The sequence below is a fragment of the Scyliorhinus torazame genome, chromosome 8, assembly GCF_047496885.1.
Source record: "Scyliorhinus torazame isolate Kashiwa2021f chromosome 8, sScyTor2.1, whole genome shotgun sequence".
Classification (NCBI taxonomy): Eukaryota; Metazoa; Chordata; class Chondrichthyes; order Carcharhiniformes; family Scyliorhinidae; genus Scyliorhinus; species Scyliorhinus torazame.
This window is the reverse complement of record NC_092714.1, coordinates 59502638-59529447: the sequence shown is the minus strand read 5'-3', so window position 1 is coordinate 59529447 and position 26810 is coordinate 59502638. Positions and strand designations below refer to the sequence as shown.

The 26810-nt window shown below is 50.1% G+C and overlaps 1 protein-coding gene across 1 annotated transcript in view; it reads right to left on the bottom strand.

The window, feature by feature from the left end:
* The window catches only part of gpr156 (G protein-coupled receptor 156), a 148063-nt gene that overhangs the window by 85227 nt on the left and 36026 nt on the right, over nt 1–26810 (bottom strand). Inside the window, exon 2 of the mRNA XM_072515517.1 lies at nt 9077–9201. Coding sequence (XP_072371618.1) covers nt 9077–9201 — 125 coding nt within the window. The remainder of the gene's footprint in view (nt 1–9076; nt 9202–26810) is intronic.

Sequence of the window (26810 nt, the reverse complement as noted above, 5' to 3'; positions counted from 1 at the left end):
TTCCAGCAAACAGGTCGAGAGGGGTATTCAAAATCATGAAGTGTTTTGATAAAGTGAATCAGGAGAACTGTTTCCAGTGGCAGGAGGGGTCAGTAAAAGAAGGGTCAGTGACTAGAGGGCACAGACTTAAATTAATAGGCAAAAGAACCAGAGGTGCCGCGAGGAGGAAAAATGCTTACTCCGTGAGTTATGATGATCAGGAATGTACTACCTGAAATGATGGTGGAGGAAATTGAATGTTAACTTTTGAAACGGAATTTGGAGAAGCACTTGGTGGAAAGAATTACAGGGCTACAAGGGGAGTGCAGGGAAGTGCGACTTAATGTACATTTCTTTCGAAGGCCTCCTTCGGTGCTTTGTCAGTCCACTAAAGTCAGGTTTATGCTCAATGGTGAAAGGACAAATACATCCCTAGAAATGTGGTCTTCAGAATAATAAGGATACAGCAGTGCAGTGGTCATGGAAGTATTACGTTCACAGTGTTCTAAAATTCAATTCAAGGTAATTTTTTAACCTCTCTCAACTGCTGGAAGGAGAATAGTCCCTGTTCCTCTGGTCTCTCCATGTATACAAGGTCTTTCATCTCTGATACCATTCTGGTAAATCTCCTCTGCAATCTTCAGAAGGCTTTAGCATCCTTCCTACCGTGTTGTGCCCAGAATTGGACACAAAATAAAACACTGATCAGGAATGGAATTGGTCACCCCTATACAACCTGATTTGCATGGGACTCCAGTTCCATAATATGTGGCTGAATGGACCCTAATGCCTTAATTTTTTTTTCAAAAGGCAGTGCCAACCATCGTCTTCTAAGGGCAATAGATGTTGCCTTGCTAGAGTCACCCTCATCCGAAGAACAATTTTTTAAAGCCTGTGACTACAATGATTTGTATTACACGTGCATTGTAGTATGTATTCACCAGAAAATCCAGTCCATAGTCATCATTATGCAAATATTGTATGACTTAAAAGCTAGACAATTGTAACAAATTTTATCAAGTCCTATCCATTAGAGATCATTCTAAGTTACTGAATAAATAATGAATCGCAAAAGTAAAATGACATTTTCAGAATTTTATATTTCTCTACATTCATTTACTGGTTGTTCTCATTTAGATTAAAAAGTCACTTAAGGATCGACTGCTTCGACTTCCGGTTGCGGCTATGCGGAGCTAAGTCGCACATTCGGCGGCTCCCGCAAAAACGGACTTTTGGGCTCTTTTCAGGGACCCCAACGGCACTTTTCCGACATTTCCCGGTGTGGGAAGGAGTCTAAAACAGCTCCCGGTCAGTATATGGCTTCAACTAGGAGCGGGGCGACAAAAAAGGTGGTGGTGGACCCGAAGAAGGTGCGAGGGAAGAAAGACAAAATGGCGGCGGGCGGAGACCAGGCAGCGTGGATGCAGTGGGCAGAAGAGCAGGAGGAGGGTATCCAGCGCTGCTTCAGAGAGATTTAAAACGGACCTGCTAAAGCCGATGAAGGCGTCTATTGATAAGCTGCTGGAGACACAGACGGCCCAGGGGGTGGCGATTCGCGAGGCTCGACAAAAGATCTCTGACAATGAGGACGAGATCTTAGGCCTGGCGGTAAAGGTGGAGGCACGCAAGAAATGGCAGGAGCAGTTCGAGGAGATGGAGAATTGGTCGAGGCGGAAGAATCTGCGGATTCTGGGCCTCCCGGAGGGGCTGGAGGGGCCGGACATGGAGGCCTATGTGGTCACCATGTTGAACTCGCTGATGGGAGCGGGGTCCTTCCAGGGGCCCCTGGAGCTGGAAGGGGCCCATAGAGTGCTGGCGAGGAGGCAAAAGGCTAACGAGCCTCTGCGGGCGGTGCTGGTGAGGTTCCATTGGTTCGTCGATCAGGAGTGTGTGCTCAGGTGGGCCAAGAAGGAGAGGAGCAGCAGGTGGGAGAACGCGGAGGTTCGGATATATCAGGACTGGAGTGCGGAGGTGGCGAAGCGGAGGGCCGGGTACAATTGAGCGAAGGCGGTGCTGCACAGGAAGGGGGTGAAGTTTGGCATGTTGCAGCCGGCGCGACTGTGGGTTACCTACAAGGACCGGCACCATTACTTTGAGTCTCCGGAGGAGGCGTGGGCCTTTGTTCAGGCTGAAAAGTTGGACACAGATTGAGGGTCGGGACGGGCGATTGGGGACTGCGGTTGATATGCTATGTTTATTTTTGTTTTGAGGGGGGCCTTTGTATTGCTCCGGGTTTCTTTTTCTTTGTGTTTTTTCTCTTTTGGGTTGGTGAGGGTGGCTGGGGCGGGTTGGGCACTGTTTTGGTTGGGTTGGTCGGGGGGGCTCTTGGAGGTGAGATGGGGCCCCGCGGGGGAGGGGGAGGCCTGAGTCAGGGATGAGGGGACCGGGCCTGTAAAAGGAGCTGCGTCAGAGGTGGCGGGGCCTGGTAGGTGGAAAGCGCGGGCTTTTTCCCGCGCTGAAGACTGGAGGGGGCGGGGCCAGGAGGGGAAGCGAGGGTGTTTTCCCGCGCTTAGAACGGAAGGGGGAGGGGGAGAGCCTATGGATGGGGACGGGAGAGGAGGGTGCCACACAATGGGAGGAGTCGAAGGAGAGGCAGCAGTGGCCGGGGTCAGCAGGAGTCAGCTGACTTGCGGAAGTGCAATGGGGTAAATCAGGGATGGGTCCTAGCCGGGGGCGGGGGGAATCGAGTTGCTGCTGCTATGGTCAAGGAGGACAAGGAGGAGCTGGAGCGAGTGGGGGGGGGGTCGAGACGGGGGTATGCCGCTGTGGGGAATGGGCCGGGTGTGGGGTGCGGACGCGTGGCTGGGCGAGGAGGGGTCATGGCGGGGGAGGGGGGCGGGTAGCCCCATGATCCGGCTGATAACCTGGAATGTAAGGGGACTGAATGGGCCGGTTAAGCGGGCCCACGTGTTCGCGCACCTGAAGGGGCTTAAGGCGGATGTGGCTATGCTTCAGGAGACACACCTGAAGGTGGCAGACCAGGTAAGATTGAGGAAAGGTAGGTCAGGTGTTTCACTCGGGGCTGGATGCCAAAAATTAAGGGGTGGCGATCTTGGTGGGAAAGAAGGTATCGTTTGAGGCGTCGAGCATTGTGGCAGATAATGGCGGTAGGTACATAATGGTAAGTGGTGAGTTGCAGGGAGAGAGGGTGGTACTGGTCAATGTGTATCCCCCGAATTGGGACGATGCGGGTTTTATGCGCCGTATGTTGGGTTGGATCCCAGACTTGGAAGTGGGGGGCCTGATAATGGGGGGAGACTTTAACACGGTGCTGGATCCGGCACTGGATCGCTGTAGGACTAGGACGGGCAGGAAGCCGGCGGCGGCTAGAGTGCTGAGGGGGTTTATGGACTAGATGGGAGGGGTGGACCCTTGAAGATTTGCAAGGCCGGGGGCGAGGGAATTTTCATTCTACTCACATGTCCATAAGGCTTATTCCCGAATTGACTTTTTCATCTTGATAGCGAGAGTAGAGGATACTGAGTAGTCGGCAATAGCCATTTCAGACCACGCCCCGCATTGGGTGGACTTGGAGATGGGGGAGGAGAGGGACCAGCGCCCGCTGTGGCGCTTGGAGGTGGGGCTGTTGGTGGACGAGGAGGTGAGCGAGCGGGTCCGAGGAAGTATAGAGAGGTACCTGGAGACCAACGACAATGGGGAGGTCTGAGTGGGGATGGTATGGGAGATACTGAAGGCAGTGGTGAGGGGAGAGCTGATCTCCATTAGGGCCCACAAGGAGTGGAGGGAGCGGGGGGGAGAGGGAGAGGCTGGTGGGGGAGATGGTGAGGGTAGACAGGAGGCATGCGGAGGAGCCCGAGGAAGGATTGTTGAGGAAGAGGCGTAGCCTCCAGGCTGAATTCCACAAGGAAGGAGGAGGTGCAGTGGAGGAAGGCCCAGGGGGCGATTTAAAGTATGGGGGAAAGGCAAGCCGGATGCTGGCGTATCAGCTTCGGAAGCGGGATGCAGCTAGGGAGACTGGGGGAGTTAAGGACAGGGCAGGGAGTGTGGTGCGGAGTGGAGCTGGCATCAATGGGGGTATTCAGGGACTTCTACGAGGAATTGTACCGATCCGAGCCCCCACGGGAGGAGGGAGGGATGGGCCGCTTCCTTGACCAATTGAGGTTTCCAAAGGTGGAAGAGGGACTGGTGGCGGGATTGGGGGCCCCGATTGGGCTGGAGGAGCTGATCAAAGGGATCCGAGCCCCCACGGGAGGAGGGAGGGATGGGCCGCTTCCTTGACCAATTGAGGTTTCCAAAGGTGGAAGAGGGACTGGTGGCGGGATTGGGGGCCCATTTGATCTGGAGGAGCTGATCAAAGGGATAGGACGTATGCAGGCGGGGAAGGCACCGGGGCCAGACGAATTCTATAAAAAACATATGGACCTGTTGGGCCCGCTGTTTATTAGGATCTTCAATGAGGCAAGGGAGGGGTGGCTTTGCCCCCGATGATGTCCTGGGCACTGATCGCCTTGATCCTGAAGCGGGACAAGGATCCCCTGCAGTGTAGGTCTTACAGGCCGATTTCGTTGCTAAACGTAGATGCCAAGGTGCTGGCGAAGGTCTTAGCCACAAGAATTGGGGATTGTGTGCCACAGATCATCCACAAAGACCAGACGGGGTTTGTGAAAGGGAGGCAGTTGAACACGAACATGCGGAGGCTTTTGAACGTTATCATGATGCCGGCGAGTGAGGGGGAGGCGGAGATTGTGGTGGCGATGGACGCTGAGAAAGCCTTCGATAGGGTAGAGTGGGGGTACCTGTGGGAGGTGCTGAAGAGGTTCGGGTTTGGGGAAGGGTTTGTCAGGTAGGTTAGACTGTTGTATGAGGTCCCGATGGCGAGTGTGGTCACAAACAGGAGGAGGTCAGAGTACTTTCAGTTGCATCGAGGGACGAGACAGGGGTGTCCCTTATCCTCCCTGCTCTTCGCACTGGCGATTGAACCCCTGGCTATGGCACTGAGGGAGTCAAGGAACTGGAGGGGGTTGGTGCGGGGTGGGGAGGAACACAGGGGGTCACTTTATGCGGACGACCTGCTGCTGTATGTGGCGGACCCGGTGGGAGGAATGCCGGAGGTAATGAGGATTCTTAGGGAATTCGGGGACTTTTCGGGGTACAAGCTCAACATGGGGAAGAGCAAGCTGTTCGTAGTTCATCCAGGGGACCAGGAGAGGGGGATTGGCGAGCTCCCACTAAAAAAGGCGGAGAGGAGCTTCAGGTATCTGGGAGTCCAGGTGGCCAGGAGCTGGGGGGCCCTGCATAGGCTTAATTTTACAAGGCTGGTGGAGCAAATGGAGAAGGAGTTCAAGAGGTGGGACGCGTTGCCGCTGTCCTTGGCGGGTAGGGTGCAGTCAATCAAAATGACGGTGCTCCCAAGGTTTTTGTTCCTGTTCCAGTGCCTCCCCGTGTTTATCCCGAAGGCTTTTTTCAGGCGGGTTAACAGGAGTTTAATGGGGTTTGTGTGGGCGCGAGGGACTCCGAGGGTGAGAAGGGCTTTCCTGGAGCGGAGTAGAGATGTGGGGGGGGGGGACTGGCGCTGCCCATCCTCTGTGGGTACTACTGGGCCACCAATGCGACGATGGTGCGCAAGTGGGTGATGGAGGGGGAGGGGGCTGCATGGAAGAGGCTGGAGATGGCGTCTTGTGTGGATACGAGTCTGGGGGCACTGGCAACAGCGCCGCTGCCGCTCCCTCGAGCCCGGTGGTGGCTGCCCTCAAAATTTGGGGGCAGTGGAGGCGGCACCGGGGGGAAGTGGGGGCCTCGGCGGGGACCCCATTACGAGGGAACCACCGGTTCGCCCCAGGAAGAACAGGTGGAGGGTTTGCGGGTTGGCACAGGGCAGGGATACGAAGGTTGGGGGATCTGTTTGGACGGGAAGTTTGCGAGCCTGGGTGAGCTGGAGGAGAAGTACGGGCTCCCCCCCGGGGAACACCTTCAGGTACTTACAGGTAAGGGTGTTTGCCAGACGGCAGGTGGCGGAATTCCCGTGGCTACGGCCACACACAGTACAGGACAGGGTGCTCTAGGGGGGTGGGTGGGAGTGGGGAAGATCTCGGAAACTTACCAGGTGATGCAGGAGGAGGAGGCCTCGGTGGTGGAGGTAAAAGGTAAGTGGGAGGAGGAGCTGGGAGAGGAAATTGAGGAAGGGACGTGGGCAGATGCCCTGGGGAGGGTGAACTCTTCCTCATCGTGTGCAAGGCTCAGCCTCATACAGTTTAAGGTGCTGCACAGGCACACATGACCGGGACAAGGATGAGTCGGTTTTTTGGGGTGAGGACAGGTGTGTTAGGTGCTCAGGGAGCCCAGCAAATCACACCCATATATTCTGGGCATGCCCAGCGCTGGAGGAATTTTGGAAGGGTGTAGTGAGGACGGTGTCGATGGTGGTAGGATCCAGGGTCAAGCCGGGCTGGGGGCTTGCAATATTTGGGGTGGTAGAGGAGCTGGGAGTGCAGGAGGCGAAAGAGGCTGGAATTCTGGCCTTTGCGTCCCTGGTAGCCCAGCGAAGGATTCTTCTTCAGTGGAAGGATGCGAGGCCCCCAAGCGTGGAATCCTGGATCAACGATATGGCGGGGTTCATTAAGTTGGAGAGGGTGAAATATGCCTTGAGAGGGTTGGTACAAAGGTTCTTTAGGCTGTGGCAACCGTTCTTAGACTTCCTGGCAGAGCGGTAGACATTGATCAATGGCAGCAGCAACTCGGGGCGGGGGGGGGGGGGGGGGGGTCACTTTATTTATTTATTTTTTTTGTTATTTACACTGGAGGGTCTGAGGGGGTGTATATACTTGTTGTATTAAGTCGGGGTGTTAATGTTAATTTATTATTTATGTACAGGGGGGAGGGGGTGTGGAGGGTTGTTTTTCTGGACTTTGTTTTGTACTTAACCCTGTTGGGTTCCTTTTTCATTTTGTTATTGATATTTTATGAAAACCTTTAATAACATTTTTTTTTTAAAGTATCGACTGCTTCAAATGTGACATTTGTTCTACACTAAGATTTTAATCATAATGTGTAGAGAAGGGACTAGGACTCCTATTTTTTCTCGAGATAAGAAAGATGTTGATCTGAGTTTGAGATAAGTGGGTAAGACTGTTCTGGGTCTTGCAGTATCACTCTAAATTTAAAAAAATGTACAAGTTGAATCTTTCCCCAATTTATTAAAGAAGCGTTTTGTCTCAATTATGAGCAAATCATATAAATTTTGGAAAGAGAAATAAAAGCAAAATAAAATATAAATGGTGTAAGAGATTAGAGATAAGAGGAAAAATGAAACATTTAAGAAATAGTTTTTCACTATGTCCTTTTCAAACACTTACTAAACAATAAATCAAATGATTTTGACATATTTTTGGTCGTAACGCTCCGTTCTATTATTTTATCTGGTAGTATGAATCCTGTGAGAAATTTACTTTAAGAACAATTTTTTCCTGGGGCTACCACTGCTTATCCCTCAGGCACAGCAGTGGACAAACCAGCAATCAACTCAAAGTGTAAGTCAGAGGATCAGCAATTCAAGATCTAAATTGAATTAGGCTAACATTGAACTTATTAAGTAAAAGGAAACAGAACTTTTGCTTATAGCTAAACTATGTTTCTCCCTACAAGAAAGGAGCATTGAGACCCTGTTGTTTCTACATGTTATTTTATGCATGCTTGATGGATTTTGCAAGTAGAATATGATTTCATAGAATTTACAGTGCAGGAAGACGCCATTTGGCCCATCGAGTCTGCACCGACCCTTGGAAAGAGCACTATTAAGCCCACACCTCCACCCTTTCTCCACACCTCCACCCTTTCCCCACACCTCCACCCTATCCCCACACCTCCATCCTATCCCCGTAACCCCACCTAACCTTTTTTGAACACTAAGGGGAATTTAGCACAGCCAATCCACCTAACCTGCACGTCTTTGGACTGTGGGAGGAAACCGGAGCACCCGGAGGAAACCCACGCAGGGAGAATGTGCAGACTCCGCACAGACAGTGACCCAAGCCAGGAATCGAACCTGGGACCCTGGAGCTGTGAAGCAACTGTGCTAACCACTGTGCGACCGTGATGCACCTGCATTACTCGGGGCTCCGAGGAACTGATTTCAATTTATTTTCTATGTTGCCTTGTAGTCTGCCCAACCTGTCTAATGTCCATGGTGGCCAGTAGCTGTAGCTATAGGTGCAACAATCCATTTAATAATATGAGTGACACTGGTTACATATACATCTAGCCCAAAAGCAACAAAAGTATTGAGAATAAATTTGAACAAATTATGTGGTTACATGGTTCTGCTCATTTTCAGGTCAAGTCCGATTGAAAAACAACTCAGCCCCTCATGCTAAGCATAAAATGGGAAAGTGACAAAAAAAACCTCTCATGTTTGTTCCTTCTAGTCTAGATTTTTGTTCATCTAACTTTTTAAGATAAAATTAAAGTGCCCAATTTGGTTTTTTTCCAATTAAAGGACAATTTAGCGTGGCCAATCCACCTAACCTGCACATCTTTGGGTTGTGGGGGTGAGACCCACGCAGGCACGGGGAGAATGTGCAAACTCCACACAGACAGTGACCCGGGGCCGGGATCAAACCCGAGTCCTCAGTGCCGTGAGGCAGCAGTGCTAACCACTGCGCCACCGTGCCGCCCTTGTTCATCTGATGTTAATGTCAGTATTAACATGTTTGTAATAAAGCTGATTAAAAATAGCAAACCTACCTCTGTTTCTATTTCTCTTGCTCTTATCTATAATTCTGTTTCTCTTTCTGCCTTACTTCTCTCTCTGACCTTTTATCCTCCTTTACACTATCTTTTCAAGTTGGCAATTTACTCAATTGATCATTTATCATATGTACTAATAGACAGCTTACCATCAAAACTGGGTGTCTGATCCTGTCTTTATTCAAGATAGGAAGATACTTGATGATCTCCCTAACCTGAGGTTAATTGGTCAAGTTAGCACAGACTGATGCCTGAACCTGGGTCTTGGCTAATCAATACAATTTACTGCCAATTAGCTAACTGACCTAATTAATTGGCTACGGTAGGGATGGTAAGAATTAGATCTCATAAGTTTAAAACGGATATTAGAAACACATTATTTTACAAATAATACCTGTTATTTTTGAATTTGATGGTGAAGATAAGAAAGAAAACTGCTAGCAGAATCCCACATGATAATAAGGTGCACATGATTCCAAATAATACAGGGGAGATATGTTTGACTTCGGACATTACATTCTGTCAAGAAAATCATAGATGTTATTAAGTGCAAACATTGTGAACATAAAATTGTTGCAAATATTAAAGATCAATTATCCCTGTTCTATCTGACACGTACTCACATAATCAAATTATCTCGAGAAAACAATCACCATATGAAAGCTTATGGATCTGAGGCATTTATTTGCTATTACCAAGTGGAATGCTGTCAGTAGAGGAGTAAAATGTTTCCTCTACTGAAATTCAGCATTTGAGATCATGTACAGGGTATAGTCCCTCTAGTTTATTTGGGAAATACAATTTAATTTTTGCTATCAAGGAACTTGTTTTCAGTATGTTGGTCCATTTCCACCTTTATTTCAGACAAGTAATTGCATTCAATCACTCCTTTACCCTATAGTGCACATAATGTACCAATACAAGCACAATACAAGGTACAAGTTTCGCATAAATTCTAAACCATGACTTATTGTGCACCATGAACAATCACTTACACTTTTATAATGGTTTTGGTATTAAAAACCATCCCAAGGTGCTTCTGCGAGGTGTAGATGAAACAAATGGGAGGTTAAATGGCCAAGTTAATTCAAAGAATTTGAGCTCTAAAGGAGGAAGTAGATGCACAGAGACCAAAGAATATAGGGAAGGAAATTCAAAAATGGAACGGAGCATCTGAGCGCATGATCATTAACTGTGGGGGATGGCTGGGTGTTGATATGCGTAAAGCCAAAGTGAGAGGAATTAAAAGTTTAACTGGGCTTTTGTGGAACTGGAGTGTTGAACAAGAAGAATTGTTTTAGGGGTGGCAGAATTTTGGGTGACCTAAAGAATATGAAAGGTGAAAATTGGAAGATCATCGAAGAAAACATTGGAGTATTTGAGTCTGGAGATGACAAAAACACATGGGAGGGTTTCAGTGGAAGAATGTGAAAATTAGGGACAGAGTCAAAATAATAGAAGTAGATGTAGGGCATGATCTTCCCAAAAGGGAATACAGTCCCTGCGCAAGCGTGCTTACCAATGTATTTCCCTGCACTTGCAGTGCTGAGAAACACATGGCTATTCAACATGACGCGCTTTGAATAAGGGGCCTGAAAAGGGGACGTGTGGCCGAGGCCACACAGAGCCCTTTTTTTTACAATATGGAGCTCCGCTCGCCGGAACTCCCTGTTGTAGCAAGAGATCAGGACACCATTTTCAAATGGCATCCCGATCTTCGAGGCCCACAAAAAAAATCCCTGACCCCCCCCCTCCCGGCAGCCCGAACACAAAATGGGAGGGTCTCCCCACGCACTCCCCAACATCCACACCGGGCAGCCCCAGCTCAATCGCATGCGCGCAAAAATGCCAGCTTCATCTTGGCAGTGCCCAGCTGGCACCCAGGATGGCACTGCCAGGGTACCCAGGTGGCACCAGCAGTGCCATGGCACCACCCTGCCCAAAGGGCATGCAACTGGGGGCCTCTAATTTCCTTGCAGACCCCCAGGAGAACCGTTCCGTCTGGTCCCCCTTTGTGGGGACCAGCACCAAACGGCACTCGGCCGAGGTTCCCAAGGCAAAGGAATTGAATCTCAAAGCCTCAGGTACCTCGGGAATCTGCACATTAGAGTAAGGCTTACTGCCTCGCTCTAATCTGCAGATTTGCTAAAATGTGATTCCGCTCATTGTGGCTGGGATTCACCTTGCAACGTCACGTGAGGTTGCGTTGCATCTCATGAGGCGTGCAAGCTGGGTGGATCCCGGAAGCGGGGTCTCCTGGCTTTCACCAGCCACACTGCATTGCGTTGTGATGCTTTACAGGTGCAGCGTGGCCAAAAGAACACGCCATAGTCTCTGAGATGGGCAGAATTTGAGGTTGGAAACTGCAGGTTTGGCGGGATAAACCACCAGATCCAGATGGGATGTATCCAAGCATGCTGAGGGAAGGAAGGATGGCAATTATGCAGGTGCTGACGAAAATCTTTCAATTCACCTTGTAATCCAGCCTCAGCGGTGGGAAAGATTTTTTGAACCAATACTCCAGGAGACAATTAACAGTCACTTATATTATATTGGACACCTTTGGTGTTCACCAACTCATAGAACCCATACAGTGCAAAAGGAGGCCATTTGGCCCATTGAGTCTGCATAGACCTTCCAATAGAGCATTCTACCCAGGTCCACTCCCCTGCCCACCCCACCCTAACCCATAACCTAACCTGCACATCCCTGGACAGTAAGGGGTAATCTAACATGGCCAATCCACCTAACCTGCACATCTTTTGACTGCTGTAGGCTGCATTATACAATTGAACATGCAGAACGTGTCCACACAGCTTTACTTTGAATGTTTCCTATGAACACCTGCTGCACAGCAGGTCACTCTTTGCAGCCACTTTTTTTTCTCTATGTGCTGCATTGCTCATTTTTCTAAATGCTATTTTGCCACTTAATCCTTTCATCTTACATAATGTGCCATCATGTTTTCACAACCCTGTGGGCGGCGTGCTGAAAGACGATCTTTGCATTTGCTGTGACAATTGAGTGTTCTCAGCTCTTTTACTATATTTGCAGGCGAAAACTCTACATAAGAGGGAGTGAAACTGCATGAGAAGGTGTGTGGGTATCACACGCCTTTTGTCCTCTCAATCCTTTTGAGAAGAGTGTCAGAGATTTAGTGCAGTAAAGCTACAAGTGAAGTGGGACAGGATTGTCTGTTCCGAGTCTAAGTGCTCCCGGCAGCAGAGAATCGGGACTGGTCCCTGCTGGTGCAAGGTGTGAGTCACAGGCGTATGGCATGCAAATATATGGCAAGTGTGCCGGATTCCCATCACTCTATGGCCAATCTGAACAGGCATCCATATCCCAAAATCCAGTGGCAGGCCGCCTTCCCACTGTTGTGTTACGATCCTGTTAATGACTGTTAACATTCTAAGAGCAGCCAAACACCCAGCAATTAACGTCGCAAGGTTTCACATTTTTGAACAGAAACAAACTTTATTAAATATAAACAAAGTTAAACAAAGCAAGGACCTCTAACCTAACACTATGAGAGGGACTTTCCAGTCCTGCCAGCGGCAGGCACTAAAGTGGGCAGGACTGGTAATTCTGGAGTGCGACAAAAAGTCAGTTTTCCGCCAGCAGAAAACAGGTTGCAAATTCCCATCCTGACTTTCATGGAAGGTGGGGCTGGCTTCTGTGCCATGTTAGGAAATATATTTACATGACAAGCTATTTCTGGCACATTTATCTTGCTCCTAGCCTGGGGGTGGGGGGGCGGGCCTGTCTGTGCTGTTTCAGTCACGGGCAGTATAGTCAGTCCCTCACACAATTTGGTTTTGGGAGTCGGTGGCTTGGTACTAGGTGGCACATGGCACAGTCAGGGGAGGTATCTGCAGCCTGTAAATGGAGAGCTGTTAAGTAAAAGGTGGACACTTGATGGTCACATGGGAGGTCTCGTCAGGTCAATATCCATAGGGCCTCAAGATGGAGAGGGCTGAGGATGACGTGGGGCATAGGGGCATCCATTGGAAACAGTTCAGTGGTTAGGACCGGGAATCGGGTAGAATAATAGGCTCCAGGGTTAAAGAGGAAGGCAGGAGAGTGATTGGAAGGAGGGAAACATGTACATGATGCTCTTCCAGAGACAATAGGAGGGAATTGAATGGTGACAGGAGAGGGTTGGGTGCTGGTCTCATAGTAGAAGTGCTGCAGCACAATGTCGACAGCCATTGGAAAGACACAGTTGAAAAATAACCTTGGAGAAAGAAATTGCTAGGGTAGGGGTCTGAGGGCTTGTGGGAGATATCGACTACTTCCCTTTTAGGCCAATTGAAGGAACACCCCAATAATTTCCACTTCCGGACATGGAGAGCAAGACTCAGCTGAGCCATATTAGGAAAATCAAATGCCAATTGAAGGATTTTGGATCTTAACTCATGCTGCACATTCTTGCAAGAATCCATTAGGACTTGGGGCCAAATGTAGGTTGGGTATGACAATCCATTTGTCCCTATCATAGGAATGTGTAATAGTCGGAAGGATCCAGCTATAAATGGGCCACGGCTGAAGGACATACACAAAATACCAATTCCATGGAAGCATTTGGCTTGACCTAGGGTGTAGCAAAGATGTCTCTCATGCTTGCAGATGAGCGGGTACAGTGCCGAAGACACCTTTGCTAGTCAATGGATCTAGTGGTTCACACCTGCCACATTCTTCAGGTAATCTGACGTTGCACAAATTGGGAGGCCATCCATTGCCAGTGACTGCCACATTCAACTTTTTGCAGTGGCTCTTTTCTGAACCCCACTGCAGAATATCACAACCCTATGCTCATAAATGTATCCATCATCGATGCCCTATTCAGTAAGGTACACAGCAGCGTCAAGTTCTCCTTGGGTGAAGCCAGCTAGGCTGCCAGAGCAGTGAGATTTGCAGTGATCTCCAGCTTCACACAGGGGCAGGTACCATCGACTGCATACATGGGACACAGTGGTTAGCACTGCTGCCTCACAGCTTCAGGCACCTGGGTTCAATTCCAGCCTTGGTTGACTGTCTGCATGGAGTTTGCATGTTCTCTCCGTGTCTGTGTGGGTTTCCTCCGGGTGCTCCGGTTTCCTCCCACAGTCCAAAGATATGCAGATTAGTTGGATTGACCACACTAAATTACCCCTTGGTGTCCAGAGATGGGATTGCAGGGGGTAGGGTGGGGCCGGTGAAGGGTGCTCTTTCAGAGGGTTGGTGCAGACTCAATGGGCCGAATGGGCTTCTTCTGCACTGTAGGGATCTATGATTTGTACGTGGTATTAAGAATTTTCTGGCAGCAGCCACAAAGCTGCATCAATATAAAATGCTTCTATTCTCTCAACGTGCAGCTGATCTGTGATCCCAAAAGCAGATTATGCAGGTCTGTGCGAGGTACACTGGGAGCTCACATGACTCTTACACAGAGCTTCAAGGGCCCTCAACGCATTCAAAGTTGTCTTATTGGTGATAAAGGCTACCCCAAAAGACATGGTTAATTCAGACGAACAAAGCAGCTCATCTTACAGCACGCTTCTTGACTGAGCAGACCATTGGCATGTTAAAGGTGCTTTTCAGATGTTTGGACCAGTCAGGCAGTGTTTTCCAGTACTCCCCCTTGAGGGAGACCCGAAACATCGTGATTTATTGAGCTCTCCACAACATAGCGCTCAAATGGAGAGATGGAGGAGCTGCATGTCTCCTCTGATGCGGACATCGGAAGGGATGAACTCGAAGAAGTTGATGCCCTACAGGAAGGAACCATTGCATGGGTCAGATGTACCCGTGAAATCCTTATAGCTACAAGGTTACATAGGATCCCTACAGAATCAGAGAATGCCTACAGTGCAGAAAGAGGTCATTCAGCCCATCGTGTCTGTACCGACCCTCTGAAAGAACTTTCTGCCTTGGCCCTCTTTCCTACCCTATCCTTGCCAACTCCATCGCAAATTCCTTATAGAATTCCGTTGGTTGGCCCTCTGGCCATGGGACCTTCCCCGACTTCATCCCATTTATGCTATCACCTCACTCAGCCCTAGTGGTTCCTCCAGTGCCTGCCTCCTCTCCTCATCCAGTCTTGCGAATTCCAGCTCATCCAAAAACTGCCCTATATCCCCTTCCTCACACCCAGCTCAGCCCCTATATAACTTCTCGTAATATTCCCTGAGCACCTTGTTAGTCTTCTCCGGTTCTGACACTCTCTTCCCCTTCCCTGTCTGTACCCTCAAAGTTTCCCTGGACGCAGCCTGCCTCCGTAGCTGATGGGCTAGCATACGGATCGCCTTCTCTCTATATTCAAACTGCATCCCCCTCGCCCTCCTTGGCTGCCCACTGCCTCCCTTGTCGTCAAACTATCGAACTGTCCCTGTAACCTTTTCTCTCCGCCAACCCCTCCTTGGTGGGGGCACTCGAATATTTCCTGTTCACCTTGACTATCACGTCCAACAACCTTCCATACTCCTCCCTCCTCCTCCTGTCTCAGTGTGCCTTGAACAAGATAACTTCCCCCTGAACCACCGCCTTCAATGCCTCCCAAAATGTGGCCGCCGATACCTCCCCATTTTGATTCACCTCCACATAGTCTCTGATCACCGACCGCACCTTCTCACAGAACCCCTTGTCTGCCAAAAGCCCTGAATCTAACCTCCATCCCAGCCTCTTCTCCTGCCTTGAACAAAGCCTGACCTCTAGCCAGTGCGGTGCATGGTCTGAGATCAAGATTCCTGCATACTCCGCCCCCACCAACATCGCTTGACTGATTACAAAATAGTACACTTTGTACACGTGAGAATAAGGAGTTCTACCTCCACCCTGGGTTCCTAAACCTGTGATTCCTGTGCCTCCAGACACTTCTCAATTCTCTTCATCGATCCTCTCAGGGGTGCTACCACTCCCTTGCTAGCCTTCGACCGATCCTCATGCATCTCCTTTTGCTGTTGGTGGAATTCTTCTCTAATAAACGCCATTAACTGCTCCATCTGGGGTTTTCCAATTTGCGACAACCTTTCCCCTCGCCATCTTCCCAATTGCTACTGCGCCACAGGTCGCCTCCAGTTCCTTGGTCAGGGCTTTAACCTTTTTCTGCCAATCCTGGTAACTAACAGACATGCCACTCATGGAGGGGAACTTCTCCTCCACATCTTCAGATACACTTTCCTGTCAAAATTACTCCACTTTCGGGTAAAAAGAGCTCAAACCAATGCCTTTGAGTTGGAGCTGCCCTGTGTGTGACCACTCACTCCATGGCTGCCACCGGAAACATAGGTTGGCATCATGAGACTAGGCACACTTTGCACCCTAGTAGCTCTCTTGCAGACATTTCAGGAGTCACCAAGTGCTAGCTTGGTCCATAGCTCTGCGTCATACGGGTGGAGAGTGGGAACTCTTAAGGCGGTAATATTTAACGAAGTGTGGTCATGATGTCACGCTGCAGGCCGGCATGATTGGTTAAGGCCCCCACACCCAAAGTGACAGACATTACATGGAGGCTATTGAAAAGTGCACTGGGTTTGAATGACGCCAATGGGCTCACCACATTAAAATCTATAATACTCACAGAGAACAGACTTCAGTGCAACAGCATCAGGAGAATAAACAAAACTACAAAATATATACTCATGAGGCCAAATGATATGATCCTCTGATGTAAGTCTTACATATGAATGGCCCAACCACCATGTTGATAGAGTAACTGGCTTTGTTCTTGTCATTTCTGTGGATATAAAGGCGACTTATTGAATTGAGACTGGGTGGAACACCTAAGGGGCATGATGGGTGGATAAGTGAGGAGGGGGAGGCATCAGTTAAATTTGGTTGATCTTGGAGCATTGCATAAGATAGAAGATCTATTCATAGGTAAGACTCAGAAAATCAAAATATATTTACAGATGTACAAAGTAGTTCTTAATTTTCCTTACTCTACCACTACATCTGGTGCATCCCCAACACCCACAGCAAAGGTGGATTTAGAGTACCCAATCCTTTTTTTCCAATTAAGGGGCAATGTAGCATGGCCCATCCACCTATGCTGCATATATTTTTGGGTTGTGGGGGCGAGACCCACGCAGACACGGAGAGAATGTGCAAACTCCACACGGACAGTGACCCGGGGCCGGGATCGAACCCGGGTCCTCGGCGTCATGAGGCAGCAGTGCTAACCACTGCGTCACCGTACTGCTCAGGTGGAGGCAGCTTGCTGCCTGATATGCCCGGCTTTCTGAGATTACCTTCACGGGGTCCTTTGGAGGACTGAGGCCTGGAGGTCCCTGATTGCTTTGGGTCCCTTGCTGTGGGGCAGCTGCACTCTCCTCAGCCTAAGCAGCTGGAGCTTCTGTGGTCACAGGCAGAGGGGAATTGTAGTGGCTGGGCAGTCTTGGAGAGTACTGGGTGGATTGCCCTGAGGTGCTAACACTCCTTACCGTGTGTTCTTGAGGGCTCTTTCCTTACTCCTTGATAAGGGGGCCCTGGAGGGAGGTTGAGGTGCCCCGTCCCCCTCTCACCTAGCCACTGATGCATCCCACTCCTGGCTAGAGCGATGGTGTTCAGTCCTGAGCATATATCTAGCACAAAACTCCGGACCAGGTTCTCCATGGCAGTTTCCACCGTTCCAATGTTTGCCTTGATGCATTTGCATGTCAGTGCCTTCGGAATGTGGGCAAACTCCTCTATCTTCTGTTCTTTAAGGATAAGGGATAAACCTTTTAGGACTGGGGTGAGGAGAAATTTCTTCTCCCAGAGAGTGGTGAATCTGTGGAATTTGCTACTACAGAGAGTAGTTGAGGCCAAAACGTTGTGTAATTTCAAGAAGGAATTAGATATAGTTCCCGGGGATAAAGGGATCAAGGGGTATGGGCGATAGGCGGGATCAGGGTATTGAACTTGATGATCAGCCGTGATCATAATGAATGGCGAGCAGGCTCGTAGGGCCAAATGGCCTCCTGCTTCCATTTGCTATGTTTCAACTGGTGATGGCCTCTGACAGTCTTGCCTGTCTTCGAGCTTCAACATGTCTCTGAGGGCCGATGCCAGTGGTTCGTCATCAGACTGGGACACAGCAGAACCTGGCCTCCAACTGACCTCCAAGTGTCGGTGGCCTTGGTGTTACTGCCTCCACCTGCATTAGACTTGTTTCTGTGCTGTGCTCATGAGATGGTGACCCCCAAGCCTGCTCTAGAACCAGGTGCTACCGAGGCATGTGTCAATGTGCCGGTGAAGGGTGCTGATGAACACAATTACGTGTCTTCTCCAGGTGCTTCCTCAGGATCCTCATCTGAGGTGCTCTGGGGACTGGAGCTGATGGGCTGCCTGCTGGTGGCCCTCCGCCCTTTCTTGCTGGTGGCTGTATTAGAAACAAGAGACCATTAGTGATTGGCTGTAGAGACAGCTACATCAAAGAGCACTCACAGTGTCAGCAGGTGGGAAAAGGCTAGTGGATGGGCCCTCGTTGACTTGGAAGACATCGATCTCACCTTTGGCTTAGGAATGGTCTTTTTCCGCACCAGCCTGCTCCTCAAAGTGAATGAGTGGCACAGTAGCACAGTGGTTAGCACTGTTGCTTCACAGCTCCAGGGTCCCAGGTTCGATTCCCAGCTTGGGTCGCTGCCTGCACAGAGTCAGCATATTCTCCCTGTGTCTTTGTGGGTTTACTCCGGGTGCTCTGGTTTCATCGGACTGTCCAAAATGGGGTGCCCTTTCCAAGGGTCGGTGCAGACTTGTTGGGCTGAATGGCCTCTTTCTGCAATGTAAATTATATGATTCCCCCCTCCGGTCTGGGAACTCTCCCTATTATTGTGGCCGATCTTGTCCTGCATAAATAGATGGACTGACTGTGAGCAGGATTGATGCAAAAGCAGATGATAAGCATACCTGCTGAGTGAACCTATGTAAGGGCTGAAGATGCAATCTGTGCAGGATGTGACAAGAGATGAAGATGTAAAAATGTGTGAGAGTCTTAGTGATGATATGCCTTGTGCTGGTAGTGTGTGAGATTCATGATGGGCTGTGAAGCTTCGCCTTCTGAGAGTGTGAGTTGAGAGTGAGGAGAAGGTTGACTTACCCTGGTCAAGCATTCATCCTTTATTGGCACTGGAGGACAGACCTCTTTTTAGGTCCATGAGTGCTGAAGCTGCTGGTGACCTCCTGCCAAGCCTGTATGGTGAGGTTGGTGGACCGTCTGATAGAGGACATCCCACTGGTCCTTGACTATCTGGAGGAGTCTCTCCAAGCATATGTGTATGCACAGGTGCCTTTTATATATGGCATCCAGAACTTAGACCTAATGACCGAAACCCATCCCTCCCTGCAATCGGATACAATGAGCTACTTGTTAATGCATACATAATTAGGCGAAAAGCAGATGATCTGGCATGGCATGACCTTGCCAGTCAGAGAGAGCTGTGCCTGCCCTACACTTTATAAAGACTTATGTTATAAACTCAGTTTTACTAGTTCTCTTACGAAATCGTGAAGGTTCATTCACTTTTCCTGAAAACAACTTAAATGTATGCTACAGATTTCCAGAATTCACTTTAATTCTCCTTGAATCCTTGAACGTCCGTGTGCTCACCCTAACTTGAAGGTGTATCTCAGCAAGAGACCCTAGCTGTTCAAGTGAAGACAGGCATCCAGCAGAGGGCAGTAGAGCGGAGCTGCTGATTGGCTGTTGCGGGGGAAATTTGCATATTTCTGTGTGCTCACCCTAACTTGAAGGTGTACCTCAGCAAGAGACCTTGCTGTTCAAGTGAAGACAAGCATCCAGAAGAGGGCAGTAGAGTGGAGCTGCTGATTGGCTGTTGCAGGGGAAATGTGCATACGTCTGTGTGCTAACCCTAACTTGAAGGTGTACCTCAGCAAGAGACCCTAGCTGTTCAAGAGAAGACAAGCATCCAGCAGAGGGCAGTAGAGCAGAGCTGCTGATTGGCTGTTGCGGGGCAAATTTGCATACATCCGTGTGCTGACCCTAACTTGACGGTGTACCTCAGCAAGAGACCCTGGTGAGTGGTAAGTAGTTTTACTTTTATTTTCCCTCAGGTGTTATCGTGCGGGGTGCAGGGGTTGCTGAGTGAGTGCTTGCTGAGAAGGGGAGTGAATAACAGCTCTTTCTTTCTTTTTCTTTTTTTATCTAGAGGGGATGGCAGGGAAGGTAGTGCAATGTTCCTCCTGCAGAATGTTTGAGGTGAGGGACGCCGTCAGTGTCCCTGCTGATTTCATCTGTGGAAAGTGCACCCATCTTCAGCTCCTCAGAAACCGTGTTAGGGAACTGGAGTTGGAGCTGGATGAACTTCGGATCATTCAGGAGGCAGAGGTGGTCATAGATAGAAGCTTCAGCGATGTAGTTACTCCGAAGAACAAAGATAGATGGGTGACGGTGAGAGGGGCTGGGAGGAAGCAGTCAGGACAGGGATTCCCCTGTGGTAGTTCCCCTTAGTAACAAGTATACCGCTTTGGATACTGTTGGGAGGGGGGGGACTTACCAGGGGTAAGCCATGGGGTACAGGTCTCTGGCACAGAGTCTGCCCCTGTTGCTCAGAAGGGACGGGGGGAGAGGAGTAGAGGATTAGTCATTGGAGACTCCATAGTTAGGGGGATAGATAGGAGATTCTGTGGGAACGAGAGAGACTCGCGGTTGGTGTGTTGCCTCCCAGGTGCCAGGGTGCGTGATGTCTCGGATCGTGTTTTCGGGATCCTTAAGGGGGAGGGGGAGCAGCCCCAAGTCGTGGTCCACATAGGTACCAACGACATAGGTAGGAAAAGGGATAGGGATGTAAGGCAGGAATTCAGGGAGCTAGGGTGGAAACTTAGATCTAGGACAAACAGAGTTATTATCTCTGGGTTGTTACCTTAGCCACGTGATAGTGAGACGAGGAATAGGGAGAGAGAGGAGTTGAACACGTGGCTACAGGGATGGTGCAGGGGGGAGGGTTTCAGATTTCTGGATATAATTGGGGCTCATTCTGGGGTCGGTGGGACCTCTACAAACGGGATGGTCTACACCTGGACCAGAGGGGTACCAATATCCTCGGGGGGGGGGATATTTGCTAATTCTCTTCGGGAGGGTTTAAACTAGTTCAGCAGGTGCTTGGGAACCTGAATTGTAGCTCCAGTATACAGGAGGTTGAGAGTAGTGAGGTCATGAGTAAGGTTTCAAAGTTGCAGGAGTGTACCGGCAGGCAGGAAGGTGGTTAAAGTGTGTCTTCTTCAATGCCAGGAGCATCCGGAATAAGGTGGGTGAACTTGCGGCATCCGTTGGTACCTGGGACTTCAATGTTGTGGCCATTTCGGAGACATGGATAGAGCAGGGACAGGAATGGTTGTTGCAGGTGCCGGGGTTTAGATATTTCAGTAAGCTCAGGGAAGGTGGTAAAAGAGGGGAAGGGGTGGCATTGTTAGTCAAGGACAGTATTATGGTGGCAGAAAGGACGTTTGATGAGGACTCGTCTACTGAGGTAGTATGGGCTGAGGTTAGAAACAGGAAAGGACGTCACCCTGTTAGGGGTTTTCTATAGGCCTCCGAAAAGTTCCAGAGATGTAGAGGAAAGGATTGCAAAGATGATTCTGGATAGGAGCGAAAGCAACAGGGTGGTTGTTATGGGGGACTTTAACTTTCCAAATATTGACTGGAAACGCTATAGTTCGAGTACTTTAGATGGGTCTGTTTTTGTCCAATGTGTGAAGGAGGGTTTCAAGACACAGTATGTAGATAGGCCAACGAGAGGCGAGGCCATATTGGATTTGGTACTGGGAAACGAACCAGGAAAGGTGTTAGATTTGGAGGTAGGTGAGCACTTTGGTGATAGTGACCACAATTCGATTATGTTTACTTTAGTGATGGAAAGGGATAGGTATATACCGCAGGGCAAGAGTTATATCTGGGGGAAAGGCAATTATGATGCGATGAGGCAAGACTTAGGATGCATCGGATGGAGAGGAAAACTGCAGGGGATGGGCACAATGGAAATGTGGAGCTTGTTCAAGGAACAGCTACTGCGTGTCCTTGATAAGTATGTACCTGTCAGACAGAGAGGAAGTGGTAGAGCAAGGGAGCCGTGGTTTACTAAAGCAGTCAAAACACTTGTCAAGAGGAAGAAGGAGGCTTATGTAAAGATGAGACATGAAGGTTCAGTTCGGGCGTTCGAGAGTTACAGGTTAGCTAGGAAGGACCTAAAGAGAGAACTAAGAACAGCCAGGAGGGGGCATGAGAGGTCTTTGGCATGTGATCAGGGATAACCCTAAAGCTTTCTATAGATATGTCAGGAATAAACAAATGACTAGAGTAAGATTAGGGCCAGTCAAGGACAGTAGTGGGAAGTTGTGCTTGGAGTCCGAGGAGATAAGAAAGGTGCTAAATGATTATTTTTCGTCAGTATTCACACAGGAAAAAGACCATGTTGTCGAGGAGAATACTGAGATTCAGGCTACTAGACTAGGAGGGCTTGAGGTTCATAAGGAGGAAGTGTTAGCAATTCTGGAAAGTGTGAAAATAGATAAGTCCCCTGGGCGGGATGGGATTTATCCTAGGATTCTCTGGGAAGCTAGGGAGGAGATTGCTGAGCCTTTGGCTTTGATCTTTAAGTCATCTTTGTCTACAGGAATAGTGCCAGAAGACTGGAGGATAGCAAATGTTGTCCCCTTGTTCAAGAAAGGGAGTAGAGACAACCCCGGTAACTATAGACCAGTGAGCCTTACTTCTGTTGTGAGCAAAATCTTCAAAAGATTTATAAGAGATAGGATGTATAATCATCTGGAAAGGAATAATTTGATTGGAGATAGTCAACACGGTTTTGTGAAGGGTAGGTCGTGCCTCACAAACCTTATTGAGTTCTTTGAGAAGGTGACCAAACAGGTGGATGAGGGTAAAGCAGTTGATGTGGTGTATATGGATTTCAGTAAAGCATTTGTTAAGGTTCCCCACGGTAGGCTACTGCAGAAAATACAGAGGCATGGGATTCAGGGTGATTTAGCAGTTTGGATCAGATATTGGCTAGCTGGAAGAAGACAAAGGGTGGTGGTTGATGGGAAATGTTCAGACTGGAGTCCAGTTACTAGTGGTGTACCACAAGGATCTGTTTTGGGGCCACTGCTGTTTGTCATTTTAATAAATGATCTGGAGGAGGGTGTAGAAGGATGGGTGAGTAAATTTGCAGATGACACTAAAGTCGGTGGAGTTGTGGACAGTGCGGAAGGATGTTACAAGTTACAGAGGGACATAGATAAGCTGCAGCGCTGGGCTGAGAGGTGGCAAATGGAGTTTAATGCAGAAAAGTGTGAGGTGATTCATTTTGGAAGGAATAACAGGAAGACAGAGTACTGGGCTAATGGTAAGATTCTTGGCAGTGTGGATGAGCAGAGAGATCTCGGTGTCCATGTACATAGATCCCTGAAAGTTGCCACCCAGGTTGAGAGGTTTGTCAAGAAGGCGTACGGTGTGTTAGCTTTTATTGGTAGAGGGATTGAGTTTCGGAGCCATGAGGTCATGTTGCAGCTGTACAAAACTCTGGTGCGGCCGCATTTGGAGTATTGTGTGCAATTCTGGTCACCGCATTATAGGAAGGATGTGGAAGCATTGGAAAGGGTGCAGAGGAGATTTACCAGAATGTTGCCTGGTATGGAGGGAAGATCTTATGAGGAAAGGCTGAGGAACTTGAGGCTGTTTTCGTTAGAGAGAAGGTTAAGAGGTGACTTAATTGAGGCATACAAGATGATCAGAGGATTGGTTAGGGTGGACAGCGAGAGCCTTTTTCCTTGGATGTTGATGTCTAGCACGAGGGGACAGGGCTTTAAATTGAGGGGAGATAGATATAAGATAGATGTCAGAGGTAGGTTCTTTACTCAGAGAGTATTAAGGGCGTGGAATGCCCTGCCTGCAACAGTAGTGGACTCGTCAACACTAAGGGCATTCAAATGATCATTGGATAGACATATGGACGATAAGCGAATAGTGTAGATGGGCTTTAGAGTGGTTTCACAGGTCGGCGCAACATCGGGGGCCGAAGGGCCTGTACTGCGCTGTAATGTTCTATGTTCTATGTTGGTGTTCCAGCTATTCTCCGAGGTCAGATTCTATGGGGGTCCTTCCTTTAGCCTTTGGCTTTGTGACCCTCCACTTTTTCTTTACAGACCTCACAACGCCTAACTGGGTGCCTCAGCTGCTTGTTTGGGCTGCTGGCAGAACCCAACTGCCTTCCCACAACTTTTCAGGCATACTACAGTGACTGCTTCCTGCTACAAAGTTCCCTGTGGAGAAATGTAGATTTATTCCACCAGCTAGAGCAAACCTTCAAGCTACTTTCCCTCATGAAATCCAAACTGTGATAGAGCTCAACCCATATTCCACATGGTGAACAATTAAGTTAGTATTTTCTCTGCTTAAAGTGCAGGCCTAACTGACCAATATTTATTTTCTTTGGTTCTCCAAACTCAGTGAGTTGCAGCCTGTACCCTAACCAAAATTGCAACAACGTCCTCTGTTTGTTCCCAAGTTGAAATGCTTGCTTCTATCAGAAAACACCTGTGGTAGTATGTATTGGGGGTCATTTGGGACTGGAAGCCCTAATGTCATTGGCTGACAGATCCCGGGTCCTGGTTGGCCGTTGACCTCAAGCTCCGCCCTGAAGGCGGAGTATAAGAAGCCGGAGTCTTCCCCCGCAGGCCAGTTTACTATCGAGCTGCGGGGGAACAGACACGCTTAATAAAGCCTCATCGACTTCACTCTATTCGTCTCACGGAGTCTTTGTGTGCTACAATTTATTAAGCGTGCCTAAAAAAAGGACTATGGAGCTCAGGATCATTCCAGAGGATCAGCCCCCACGCAGTGAACGCGGCAGCAGCCTTCAAGCACTGGCAGACTTGCTTCGAGGCCTACCTCAGAACGACCACCGGCCGAGTCTCAGAAGACCAAAAACCGCAGGTCCTGCACTCGAGGGTGAGCACGGAGATTTTCTCCCTCATCGAAGACTCGGACGATTTCCAGACGGCGTTCGCAGCACTGAAAAGTCTCTACGTTCGCCCAGTTAACCAAATCTACGCTCGCTACCAGCTCGCGACGAGACGTCAAGCTCCCGGAGAATCGATGGACGAATTCTACGCCGCGCTGTTGATTTTGGGACGAGCCTGCAGCTGCCCGTCGGTGAACGCAAACGAACACACGGACATGTTAATGCGCGATGCTTTTGTGGCAGGTATGCAATCCTCCCAAATCCGCCAAAGACTTCTAGAAAAAGAGTCGCTAGGACTCTCAGAGGCCCGGGCCCTAGCAGCCTCCCTAGACGTGGCCGCGCGTAATACCCGCGCCTACGGCCCCGACCGCGCGGCAACCCATTGGGCCCCGTACGTACCCGTCGCGGCAAACCCCCTACCCCCCCCACAGGCTTGCGCGGTCCAAACGCCGAGTCGCACCGGGGGCGCCCGCTGTTATTTCTGCGGCCAGGCGAAACACCCCCGGCAGCGCTGCCCGGCCCGCGCAGCTATCTGCAAGAGCTGCGGGAAGAAGGGCCATTATGCGGTTGTGTGCCGGTCCCGCGAGGTCGCCGCTGTCCCGGGAGAACAGGGAGCCCTGCAAGCCGTTTACGCGCCCCAACCCCCCCAGCACGCCATGTACGACCCGCAGGCGCAGCCGCTCTGGGTCCCGACCACCGCGGTCCCGGGAGAACAGGGAGCCCTGCACGCCGCCTACGCTCCCCAACCCCCCTCCCCGCAGCCCATGTATGACCCGCCGCCGGCGCTATCGCTTTGGGTCCCGGCCAACACTCTCCACGGAGAGGAGGGAGTTTTCCGCGTCCCTAACGCCGCCCTAACCCCCACCCCGCGCCCCACGCCTGACCCGCCGGCGCCACCTACTTGGGCCCCGACCACCGCTGTCCCCGGTGAGGGAGCTCCGCGCGGTCCTAGCGCTCGCGGTCCTAGCGCTCGCGGTGAGGGAGCTCCGCGCGGTCCTAGCGCTCGCGGTCCTAGCGCTCCCCAGCCCCCCCAGCACACCATGTGCGACCCGCAGACGCCGCCATTTTGGGTCCCGGCCACCACGAGGGGAGGAGGGGCGCCGCCATCTTGGACCGCCCCAGACCTGTACGACGCGTGGGGGTGGCCATTTTGCCCACCCCCGCCGCCATCTTGTGACCCCCCAGCCACGTGCGATGTATGGGGGCGGCCATTTTGTTTATCCCCGATGCCATCTTGGACGGCAACAACGGACCCCACTCCACTACTACAACCACGTCTCGCTTCGATTACGCTCGATCAAGCTCGGCCCCGGACACTCCAGACGACGACGACAACGGTACTAATAAACGGCCACGAGACGCCATGCCTAGTCGACTCCGGGAGCACGGAAAGCTTTATACACCCCGACACGGTAAGACGCTGTTCCTTAACCACCTATCCCAGCGCACAAAAGATTTGCCTAGCTGCAGGATCCGACTCCGTACAGATCCAGGGATTCTGCATAGTTACCCTAACGGTGCAGGGGAGGGAGTTCAAAAACTACAAACTAAACGTCCTTCCCCAACTCTGTGCCCCCACCTTGCTGGGATTAGATTTCCAATGCAATCTACAGAGCCTTACGTTCAAATTCGGCGGCCCCATACCCCCACTCACTATCTGCGGCCTCGCAACCCTCAAGGTGCAACCCCCGTCCTTGTTTGCGAACCTCACCCCGGATTGCAAACCCGTCGCCACTAGGAGCAGACGGTACAGCGTCCAGGACCGGACCTTCATTCGGTCCAAAGTCCAGCGGCTACTAAAGGAGGGCATAATCCAGGCCAGCAATAGTCCCTGGAGAGCGCAGGTGGTAGTAGTGAAGACAGGGGAGAAACAAAGGATGGTCATTGACTATAGCCAGACCATCAACAGGTACACACAACTAGACGCGTACCCTCTCCCCCGCATATCCGACATGGTCAATCGGATTGCCCAATATAAAGTCTTCTCCACCGTGGACCTCAAGTCCGCCTACCATCAGCTCCCCATCCGCCCAAGTGACCGCAAGTACACAGCCTTCGAGGCAGACGGGCGATTATACCATTTCCTACGGGTCCCTTTTGGCGTCACAAACGGGGTTTCGGTCTTCCAACGGGAGATGGACCGAATGGTTGATCAACATGGGTTGCGGGCCACATTCCCGTATCTCGACA